The following is a 12,453-nucleotide window of genomic DNA, read 5'->3' as shown; positions in this document are numbered from 1 at the left end:
GGCTTTCAGTTGTGAAAATATATTTATTTCTTAGTTTTAGATGAAGTTCAACATTAAAAAATAATTTGAAACAAAACACAGTATTTTTATTCGTGGGCTTTTCCAGTGGTGATACTGATATCTATATCATCTGATACAAATCCAATAGTTCAATGACATGAAATAAGATGCAGATATTTACACAAAATATTATAAAACACCAAAATCGCATAAACCACTGACAAGATGGTCAGCACCGACTCAATTGGGGATCAGCCTAGCTGGCAAGATCATGTCAAGATGGCCAAATATTGGCCAATTAATCAGTCTATCAATAATTTTGCTGTTTTGTAATAAAAAATACAGTCATTATTGTTTGTTTTTGCACTGTATCAGTACAAAACCTGACTCAGGTACATCAAGTCACAGTGGAATCATCTTGTCTTGCCTCTGTTGTACAATCTTGCATGGTGGGCGGCACTTAAAACAAATCATTCAGTCAGAATGAAGCCTCCAGAAGCTCAAAAACCCTTGGAAATGGCATAAACGCCCTTTTTCTTCTTCAACCTTAGTCTTTTGAGCCTCCACTTGTAGTGGCCGGTGGCAAAGTAGTACAATATCGGGTCCAGGAGGCTGTTTAGACTGACAAGAGCCATGGTCACTCTACGGAGGATGTAAATCCAGTCATGTTTGATCTGTCTCAAGCGTGACAGAAGGTACACTAGATGCATGACATGGTAAGGCAGGAAACACAGAACTGTGATGGCCAGGATGGCGTAGATGATCCGCCGTGCCGCGCGGGCGGTGGAGTTGTTGATCCGGGCGATGCGGCGAGCCACAATGGGGTAACACACCAGGATAACCACAGAAGGCAGAAGGGATCCCAAAATGAGACTGCATAAGCTGTAGGGCGCCATGCCTTTCCACTCGTCTGTAGTGAAGCCCTCAAAGCACATGTTCCCTTTAGATGATAATGGGCACTCGTGCATGAAGGTCAACATGGCTGCCCCGGAGACCAACCACACGGTGGTGCTCACCAGTGCGGCGAGATGCGTGTTGCGGAGCCGCAAGTAGGTGTGAGGGTGGACGGTGGCGATGTAGCGGTCCACACAGATGCAGGTCATGAAGGTGATGCTGATGTAGATGTTGGCGAAGAAGACCGTGCCGGTGATGCGACACATGGCTCCGCCAAATATCCAGTTGCTGTCGTTCAGATGGTAGTGGATACGAAACGGCAAGGCGAACAAGAAAAGCGTGTCGGCCACCGCCAGGTTGATGATGTATGTGTTTGAAGGTGATTTCTGTTTGATTTTAAAGATGAAGTAGTACAAAGCTCCGAGATTTCCTATCAGTCCAAAAAACAGGACCAGGCTGTACACGGGTGTAAAGAGGTAGCGCTGGAAAGGCAAAAACTTCTCATCGCTGTCGACTGAGGTGGCGTTATCCATGATGTTTTATGTTCCTTGGGTTAATAAGGTTGGATTTTAGAGATTTGCTCACATCAACTCTCAATATGACTTACTAGAACTGAAAACGTTTCGGTCTCTAGTCTGATTTTCGGTTCCTCATCAGGATAGAGTCTGCAAATTTTTTGCTGTGAAAAGAAAACATTATTAGTGACATTTCACAATTCGATTGGAATTCGATTCACAAGCTTGCAATTCGATATCGATTATTTTGGATATATATCAGGTAGCCCACAGTACATGGCAAATTTTCTTAAGGAAAAATATCTCTCAACTAATGCTGTAAACTACACATGGGAGTCAGTTGGTACTACATAGCCTGTAATATTGAAGGGTAAAATGAACTGATTTGTATACAAACACTTAAATTACACTCAAGGAAGTTTTTATAACAACACTAACTTTACATTTACATAATTATATTTCTACTCCAATTTGTTTTTTGAAATATAAACATTTAAATGGTGGCTGTCATAACTCAAACATGCATTAAATAGGCTATTAAAGAACATTAAGAATTATAATGAATAGGTAATATGGTGCATATATTTAGTAAATTGCTTCTCTCTAGAGTTAATTTTTCTAGCTGACTAATGAGTTATGGTCACTGAATATGTTTTTTTTTTCTGAGGTAACTAAATGTGGCGTTACGTGACATTGTTTACAAGCTGTTTTGTTGACGTCTTTCCGCGGTTGAAACACTGAGCGCTTACATGAGACATGATACGGATTTCAGTAAGTATTGTACTGTATCTTTTAATGTAGCTTAGGGTGTTCATTCATGTTTTCTTCGCGCTGTAACTGGTTTTAAAGCGGAGGTGATCAGTTGACATGCGCTTTGTGCTGCCGCTTCTCTTGAACTGAGGCAGCGAACAGCCAAAACGCATTTTTTTTTTTTTAATTTCGTAATAAAATGGACAGAATTTGAAATCTGAGACATTTCAAAAATAACAAAGCACAAAGCTTATTTATTGGATGAAAGGCGCGCTACAATGTTCCGTTCATTCATTAACTGAAAACAGGATAGACTAATCGACCAGAATCGATATTAGTTCGTAATAATGAGAATCGATTAAAATCGACAAAGCGATATTTTTTACCCAGCCCTAATATTTGACTCTTCTATTGAAGCTCTTTGAAACTTAAAAGAACATGGTCATCAGGTTTACTTCATGTCTGTTTTAATTCTTCTGTCAATAAAGAAATATGCCTTCAATACAGGTTCAGTCAAAAGCATTTGTTACATGAGGTTGATTACTACAAAAGAGGAAAAAAGCGTAAATCGCAGCCACAATGAGATATTGTGAATGGGTCCAACACGCATATTGTTTACGTTTTGTGGTTATACTTTTGATTTCTAGTAAGTGACTCACTTTTTAACCTTTTGATGTAATCAACATTATGCTACAAGTGCTGTTGATTGAGCTTAAAGGGATAGTTCACACAAAAATGAAATTTCTATCATCATTTACTCACTCTAAAGTTGTTCCAAACCTGTATGAATTTCTTTCTTCTGCTGAACACAAAAGAAGATATTTTGAAGAATGTCGGTAACCAACAGTTGATGTTATAGTATTTTATTTTTCCATACTATTAAAGTCAATGGGGCCCATCAACTGTTTGGTAACCAAACATTCTTCAAAATATCTTTTGTTTGTGTTCAGCAGAAGAAAGAAACTCATACAGGTTTTCATTTTTGAGTGAACTATCCCTTTAACTTCCACTGAACACGGGATATTCCTCTAAAATAAAATCCGTTCTTAAATCCATTTTCATTTCTCAATTCAAATTTTCACTCAAATTTTTATGCTAATTTATAATTTTTTTTTTAGACAGAAATGCAAATAAGCATATACCACACACACACTAAAAATAATCTTTTGACATGTACTTACAAGACTTAAAGGAGTGTCCTTGAATTCTTGAAGAAGACCTTGAATTACATATATCAAGTTTTCATATCAAGTGATGAGAAAGCTATGTTACTCTGTCGGTAGTGGAAACTTGTTCTGAAAACTGTGGTTTGATGCAGTGGTATGAAAAGACTGAACAGGAAATCCAGAAAGTGCAGCCTCCCCCGGTGTTTTGAGGGCGACGTGGGGGACATGCAGACATCTTTACCATGCGGAAATTATGCATTTATTGTTCCACTCAATGTACTGTAGCTGAGTGTCTATATTTTTGAGGTTGCTGTATTGACATAAATGAGTCATCTGTGAAATTGAAGGGTGGTCTAACAGAGTTAATGTACACAGAGATAAACATAAATACATGAAAATGTATTTAAAATAAAAATACAAAATACCCCAATTGAAATGTATCAAAATCAAATGAATCAAAAATGCCAAACCAACTATGTTTATGTGAATATTCAGATTTTTACATATTTTTGATATGAGTTCTCTGGCTGGCATATTGCACTTTTAATAACTCTTTTTAACATCAAGTACGTCCCGCTCTTTATTACTCGTCCATGTTTCTTTATCATTCTAACGTGTCAATAACTCCTGCCTACTAAAAGCAGCACAGATATATCTGCATACCGCGAAATATAAACGATAAAAAGTTTAATCGATTCACACTTTTATCAAGATATACAGTATCTCACAGAAGTGAGTACACCCCTCACATTTTTGTAAATATTTTATTATATCTTTTCATGTGACAACACTGAAGAAATGACACTTTGCTACAATGTAAAGTAGTGAGTGTACAGCTTGTATAACAGTGTAAATCTGCTGTCCCCTCAAAATAACTCAACATACAGCCATTAATGTCTAAACCGCTGGCCACAAAAGTGAGTACACCCTTAAGTAAAAATGTCCAAATTGGGCCCAATTAGCCATTTTCTCTCCCTGGTGTCATGTGACTCGTTAGTGTTACAAGGTCTCAGGTGTGAATGGTGAGCAGGTGTGTTAAATTTGGTGTTATCGCTCTCACTCTCTCATACTGGTCACTGGAAGTTCAACATGGCACCTCATGGCAAAGAACTCTGAGGATCTGAAAAAAACTGTGTGGCGGCAACCAGGTGAGGAGTACAAAGACAAGTGTGTCTTGCCTACAGTCAAGCATGGAGGAGCAGAGCATGATCTCCTCCCTTCGGAGACTGGGCCACAGGGCAGTATTCCAACATGATAACGACCCCAAACACAGATGACCAAGACGACCACTGCCTTGCTAAAGAATGTCTCCAGACCTAAACCCTATTGAGCATCTGTGGGGCATCCTCAAACGGAAGGTGGAGGAGTGCAAGGTCTCTAACATCCACCAGCTCCGTGATGTCGTCATGGAGGAGTGGAAGAGGACACCAGTGGCAACCTGTGAAGCTCTGGTGAACTCCATGCCCAACAGGGTTAAGGCAGTGCTGGAAAATAATAGTGGCCACACAAAATATTGACACTTTGGGCCTGATTTGGACATTTTCACTTAGGGGTGTACTCACTTTTGTGGCCAGCGGTTTAGACATTAATGGCTGTGTGTTGAGTTATTTTACACTGTTATACAAGCTTACACTCACTACTTTACATTGCAGCAAAGTGTAATTTCTTCAGTGTTGTCACATGAAAATATATCATAAAATATTTACAAAAATGTGAGGGGTGTACTCACTTCTGTGAGATACTGTATATCGCCATATCACCCAGTCCTAGTAAACGGTAATGCTTAAAAACATTGACTAGCTAACTAATAAAAACCAACAACCGATTAACTATCAAGGCTGATTGGCTACCTTTGCCAGTGCTCTTTGTTTTATTCCTTCATGTTAACTGAAGTCAAATCTGTATTCAACAAGTAGCCTAGAATCGACCATGACATCCTCACCTTATCTTATTCCATAATGCAAAAAAAAAAAAAAAAAAAATCGCTCACCCATGCAGTTGCAGCTCAAGTGCATGAAAGTCTGGGTTGGGGACCTGAACTAGTTGATGCAGGAAATCAGCAGCCATAAAGAGATTGACTGGCACAAAATATTTTATGTATTTCGAAAATACCAAAATACTAGAATAACTTAAATGTGTTTAAATGCAAAATACATTTGATTTTTTAAAAGGCTTTAAAATACAGAGTAGTAGGCCTATTTTACATATTTTATATATCATACATATTTTAAATACCTGAAATACTGCCCATCTTTCAATGTACAGTCTTTATGACCATAGATCTCAGTAGTTACTCAACTTTAATTGGTTGTATTTATAGGCTACTGCTTTTGTGTTTTTGTTCCTCTTTTGTACAGTTTTTCTGATCTAAATCTGTGTTCTTTTCAGTTTTGGATGTCCTATTTGGCATTTGGACACAAGATGGCGCACAATTCCTTTTATATTTTAGGCTATATTTGTATTTTTTTTTACAATATTATTTTTATTTTATATTTTATTTAAATGGCAAGCATTACTATTACTATTGCATTTGAATAAACCTATTACCCTATATAATCTTAGAAAATTGAACATCCTAAAACCAGAATACTTTAGCATCTGGCACAGTAGCATAATTGCATACAAATTACTTAAAATTCTTAGTTCAAATAGCGTCTATAAACCCACTCAGAATAAATGTGTCTTTCAGTGTTCAAGCTACAATATGTAAGATTTTTGCAGTAAAATATCCAAAAACCACTAGGCCACTGTTATATATTTGTTCAGTTGAGTACTTAAAATATCCCAAATGTTTCCAACTATTTATAAATCATGAGAAAATCATTATTTAAGGATATATAAGGATACGTGTCCGGGAGTCGCCTGTCAATGGCGTCATATCCGCGTTACCCTCGGTTTCCGGTTTTATTTTGTAGAAACCATGGACACACTAAAGACGCTTTAATATATTACATGTTTTATTAGACAAGGGAACAACTGTTTGGTTACATTTATAGACAGAAAACAAATTATTGTTATATAGCTCAACACGTTTAGTCTTGTTGTTTAAATCTAGTTTTCTTGATTTTCCGAGAGTACCATGCTTTTACCATGCCTCAGAGAAAAACACTATTTTGTCTAAGTAGTACAGCATTTTCTCCATCATACAATACGTTTTAAAATTAATTGCATGCCATTTATCAACACAAGCCACCCAGCATTTATTATTATGATATTCTAATATCGATCTAGCTTACTGCAGTGTGCAACAAGAGTCTCACAGCAGCCGCCAAGCGAACGCACAGAGTAACGTCATAACATCATTTACAACACAGTCAAATGTCAAGTCAAGTCACTTTTATTTATATAGCGCTTTTTACAATGTAGATTGTGTCAAAGCAGCTTTACATTGATAACTGGGACATTATTTGGCTGCACAGCAGCTCTTAAAGAATAGTGTCAAAGCAGGCAGATCAAAGCATTGTTGAATATCAAATGTCAAGTCAAATGTCAAGTGTCCCCAACTAAGCAAGCCAAAGGCGACAGCGGCAAGGAACCCAAACTCCAACAGGTGACATCAGGTGGCAGACAAGTGGCAAATACGTGTTAAAATGGAGAGGTCGGGGGGCCAGTTCTCCTCTGGCCAACAGCGCTTTGTTACGATTCAGGTTGCTATCATAAGTCCGATAGGATCGCAACATTCAAAGTATTTATTTCAGTTCCATCCAGTTGAGGATCGTATTCATCACGCCGGTATGGACGGTTGTTGAGGAACTGTGTCGTGGCTGTCGTGTCGATGAGGCCCTCACAGTGGATGATCTAGTTGACTCAATCTCTGCTGATACTTCAGGGCTGCGTTGTGGTCGTGTCAAGGCGCAGGTCCTTGGTCTCACCTGGATACGGCCCGGATCCGGTTGACTATGGTAAACCTCGGGAGAAACAGAAAGACTAATATTAGCGTAGATGCCATTCTTCTTCTGATGTAACGAGTACATCAAGTGTTCCCGGTTCCGGCTGACCTAATTTATGCAGCCTAATAATCCTTTAATGGATTTGAAAATATAAATTGATAGTGTGTTATGTGTATGCCAGGTTAAAGAGATGCGTTTTTAGTCTAGATTTAAACTGACAGAGTGTGTCTGCTTCCTGAACAATGCTAGGAAGATTGTTCCAGAGTTTAGGTGCCAAATAGGAGAAGGATCTACCGTCTGCAGTTGATTTTGATATTCTAGGTATTAGAAAATAATGTATCTAAATGTATCTAATATGATAAACAGCGCTGTGTTACCTCATACGCTTGACCGGAAGAAGCGATCGAGGCGCCGGCGACTACGGCATAATAAAAGTTCCTCTGCTCTCGAGACGTGTCTCATTACCAATCGCTCCAGCGCGGCCTCGTTCAGCTCCAACATCACTCAGAGTCAGCCCTGCTCTGTTTCATACTACAGTAACGTTAATAATCTCATCCATGAACATGATTTCTACCAGAAAGACTTGGGAGGCATGATAACGTAACAACGATAATTATTAACAATCAGCAAGCAAAATATTGTAAGATAAAGTTCTTTGGCGTATGCCCCGTCCGTAGCTCACATCCTAAAAGGTTGCGGACTCTGCATTTCCTGCCTGAAGATGAAGGCAGGGGCATAGCCGACCCCCTGGGAGGTATGGACAGGGACGATCCTGGTGGTGGTGGGGAGGATGGAGGTGAAGGTTTAGGGTGACCAGATTTCTCATGGTGGAATACGGGATGGGTGAGCAGAAATTTACAAACAATACGACAAATACGATAGAGATACAAATTAAATACAGTAGGTTTATTTACCATGTATACATTTATTTAACATCTTTTGTTGTTTGATTAACATTAATGACCAATATTTAATTAGGCCACTGTCCCTTTAAGACCGAATTCATGGATGTACTGCCACATATCCGGTTTTCACCAACCTGTTTACGTCCACTTAAGCCATAACTGACTGTATTTACATGAGATACTCCACACGATGGACATCTTGAAAAACTATGCGTGCATCAGGCGCAAGAAGAGCTGATCGCGCGCTGTCTGAGAGAACTGGGATCGCGCGCCAGGAAAGAGAGAGAGCGCTTCTGGTGTGTATTCAGCGCGATTACGCCTATCCCGCCTGCACTAACGGCAAGTTAATCAATAACGAATTGTGATTGGATGGTACTTTTGTTCTTCGACGAATTGATTAGGCTGTTCTCACGTGACAGAACACTTATACTACTACTCGTTCTATGATTACCCAGTAATAAAGAAATTTTAGGAAAGATGAAATACGGGACAAAACATGATTTTTTCTTAATAAGTCGGGACACTAAAAATGGAGCTAAAATACGGGACTGTCCCGGGAAAAACAGGACGTCGGGTCACCCTATGAAGGTTGGCGTCAGCATCTGCGGATCTTTTTTACTCCAAGTGTAAGATAATGATTGGTTAGATCTAAACTAATAGGTGACGTAACATTGAGTCTTTCTGGCAGAACTTACGCTACAGCTTTCATTTCTGCTCGAGTCCCATCCCGATTCTTTTCCACTGTCTGTGAGGTGAAGACAGCATTTCCCAAGATTCCGTGCTCAAACTCGGCGTCATCAAGCTACACCTTTGTTTTGAATAGGCAACCTCTAGCGGCGAAAAATTTACATATTGTAGCTTTAACCCTGTAAAGCCTGCCATATGAAATAATAGTCAGAAAAATCTTTATTTTTTCATATGGAACAGTTAATTTAGTTTAGACAAAAAAAAGTGTAAAACATATAGCCTATAATGCAATGTTACACAATGATGTTTGAGAGAAATAAACGTTCCTCAAAAGCCTGATGTATCATATTTGATAAATTTTAACATGATTTTTCTTAAATTAAAAAAAAAAAAAAAAAAATGGATAATCAAGTAAACTTAAGTTGCTTCAGTCCAGTAAATATTCATCTTAAAATATAAAAATAAATAAATAAATAAAAGTTATTCTTATGGTACATTTACTTTTTAAAAATGAGTAAAGATACATCAAAAAGACACGTGTATCTCGACTTAAAGAAAGCGTTTTTAGAATTACACTATAAGACCTTTTACTTGCTAAAACAGTATAAACTATCAATCAGATGACAGAAGGCATGTAGAAGATTGTGAGTAACAGCACAGTTTTGATCATGTTGATCATTTAGAGACCTTAGAAATTTGTGTTTCAAATATGATACAGGGTTAACATAAAAATAGTTAATTTAGTAGCTATGCGCAAACTCGTGAGGACAATAAATCTTTTTTAGTATTCTGTCAATACCATCTAACTGAATGAAACTGAATTTGCTGAGTTTGCTGCACTGAAGTTTGAATCAGAGAGGACAAGAATGAGATTTGTGTTTTGGTTGAAGGGCGGCGTTGTGTCCGATGGCCTTTATGTAGTGATAGATGCATTCACTGACTACAAGCCCATCACATTCCACGCTTCCTGTGAGGATACGCTTGGCATTCATTTCGGAAAATGACTCCAGCTTTGCCATTGTGGAATACATAAACTGATTCTGAAAGAATTTTGTTGGTTTGCATTTCAGCATTTGATTATTTGATATTATATAAAAAGTATGTGAATCAAGTTAGCCAGGAATCAGTGTGTTGACCAATAAAATAACATGAAACATGGTTTGGAATGATCTGCAATGAAAAGGCTTTCTTCCCTTTGTCCCTTTCACCTTGTCCTTTGGACAAATCCACTGTCGTCCTTGAGCAACTGAAGCATCTCAAAGACAAATGAAAAGTGTGAGGCATTGCATAATTGCTGAATCACAGGAAACTCAGTTGAAACTGAAAGTGAGCAGTCATCTTCCATAACATCCTGCCCTACATGTGATCTCTCATGTAACTACTTGATGAATGTGAGTAGAATGTTTAATGGAGAGTTCATTGAATCTAAGATTGGGAATCTGACCTATTAAATAGGAGCAGATGGTGTTTCCCACTCTCACCACCTGCTCAAAAGAAGCTTAGAGTTTTTCAGAAACCATGTGAGGTCAGATGCTGTTTGTTTGGAATGTAGAGAGTCAACATGCTTGTAAAGATCCGTTCAAACACTAGTAGCTACAACAAACTGCTTTAGTGTAGAGTAGTTTATTTGAGCTATAGAAATAGACAGCATCAATCATAAACCGATACACATGACATTGAAGCTTGTTTCTGCCTCGCAATTCTGAAATATGAAATACAAACTTAAGTTTCTGACTTTTTTTCTCACAAGTTTATAATCTCACAATTCTAAAAAAATTTATTAGAACTGTGAGACCCTTCGCCGGGAGTTTGATTGACAAGCGATCTAACCAATCATAACGCCGAATCCGCCATTTTGTCCGACAAAGCGGTCAGGAGTTAGAAGATTAAACTCGGTGGACTTGACATTGAAAAAATGGTGTGTACTGACATCTTTCCGCGTTTGAAACAACATTCCTTCTTATGTTCATTCATGTTTATTTGATGATATAATTTAACTAGTAGGAAGAGATGATTGGTTCACGAGCCGCTTGAGCTGAGGCACTACAGCAATCTGTCACGACATATTAAAGAGCTACAAAACGGTTTTTATTGTTCGAATTTCTTTAAAAATTACACAATTTGAAAGCTGGGACTTTGTTTCATATCAAAAGTAACCTGCTCTGTCTTGTCTGTCGATGTGTTGTCAGTGTCCTCTTTGCTCCGCAATGTATTTTTCACTTTGTGTGGAGTGACAGCGCCATGGGCGGGTCTTTGCGAAGGGTCAATTGTGATATAAACTCACAATTCTGACTTTTTTTCTCGCAGTTGTGAGTTTTTAACTGGCAATTATATAATTTTTCTCAGAATTTTGATATAAACTCGGATTTCAGACTTTATACCCCCGCAAATTTATATCTCACAATTCTAAAAAAAAATAAAAAATTATTATTGCGAGATATATACTGATGATTCTGACTTTTTTTTCAGTTTTTAACTGTGAATTCTGACATTTTTTCTCAGAATTGTGAGATATAAACTTGCAATTCAGACTTTTTTCCAACTTGTTTATATATCACAATTCTGAAATTAGAATTTTATTAGAATTGTGAGACATAAACTCACTATTCTGACTTTTTTCTCACAATTGTAAGTTTTGAACTTGCAATTCTGATTTTTTTCTGAGTTAATATCTCACAATTCTGAAATTAGAATTTTATTAGCACTGCGATATAAACTCACAATTCTGACTTTTTTCTCACAATTGTAAGTTTTGAACTTGCAATTCTGACTTTCTCAGAATTGTGGGATATAAACTCGTAATTCTGGCTTTTTTTCTTTCCAGTTTATATCTCACAATTCTGAAATTAGAATTTTATTAGAATTGCGATATAAACTCACAATTCTGACTTTTTTTTCTCACAATTGTAAGTTTTGAACCTGCAATTCTGACTTTTTTTTCTCGGAATTGTGAGATATAAACTTGCAATTCTGGCTTTTTTCTTGAAAGTTTATATCTCACAATTCTGAAATTAGAATTTTATCAGAACTGCGAGATATAAACTCACAATTCTAACATTTTTTCCTCACAATTGAGTTTTTAACAGGCAATTCTGTCATTTTTCTCAGAATCTTGAAATATAAACTCTGATTTCAGACTTTTCACCGCAAGTTTATATCATACAATTCTAAACAAAAAATATTAGAATTGCGAGATATATACTGATGATTCTGACTTTTTTCTCACAATTGAGAGATATAAACTTGTAATTTTGACTTTTTCTCCCCGCAAGTTTATATCTCACAATTCTAAAAATATATATATATATTAGAGATATGTACTGGCGATTAGAACTTTTTTTTCTTACAATTGCGAGTTTTTAACTGTCAATTCTGACTTTTTTCTCAGAATTGTGAGATAAACTTGCAATTCTGAATTTTTTTCTCGCAAGTTTATATCTCACAATTCTGAAATTAGAATTTCATTAAAATTGCGAGACATAAACTCACTTTTTCTCGCAATTGCGAGTTTTTAAATCTCAATTCTTACATTTTTTCCTCAGAATTGTGAGATATAAACTCGAAATTGTGACATTTTTTTCTCACAAGTTTATATCTCACAATTCTGAATTTTTTTATTAGACTTGCACTAGACTAAAAACTAGAT

The 12,453-nt window shown here is 37.1% G+C and overlaps 1 protein-coding gene across 1 annotated transcript; it reads right to left on the bottom strand.

The window, feature by feature from the left end:
• Nucleotides 1-3: 3 nt before the first annotated feature.
• LOC127505123 (P2Y purinoceptor 1) lies at nt 4-3,482 on the bottom strand. Its single transcript, XM_051880469.1, has 2 exons — nt 3,341-3,482; nt 4-1,573 (listed from the first exon to the last, which is right to left on the bottom strand). Exon 2 carries the CDS (start codon nt 1,425-1,427, stop codon nt 501-503), a length of 927 nt encoding a protein of 308 aa, XP_051736429.1. The 5' UTR covers nt 1,428-1,573; nt 3,341-3,482; the 3' UTR covers nt 4-500.
• Between the last annotated feature and the right edge of the window lie 8,971 nt (nt 3,483-12,453).

The sequence above is a fragment of the Ctenopharyngodon idella genome, chromosome 22 (genome assembly GCF_019924925.1).
Source record: "Ctenopharyngodon idella isolate HZGC_01 chromosome 22, HZGC01, whole genome shotgun sequence".
Classification (NCBI taxonomy): domain Eukaryota; kingdom Metazoa; phylum Chordata; class Actinopteri; order Cypriniformes; family Xenocyprididae; genus Ctenopharyngodon; species Ctenopharyngodon idella.
Note: the sequence above shows the minus strand (reverse complement) of the source record. Positions and strands in the feature narration are given on the sequence as shown.

Coding starts and splice junctions, on each gene's coding strand:
- LOC127505123 (XM_051880469.1), bottom strand. CDS start 1,427: ATGGATAACGCCACCTCAGTCGACAGCGATGAGAAGTTTTTGCCTTTC.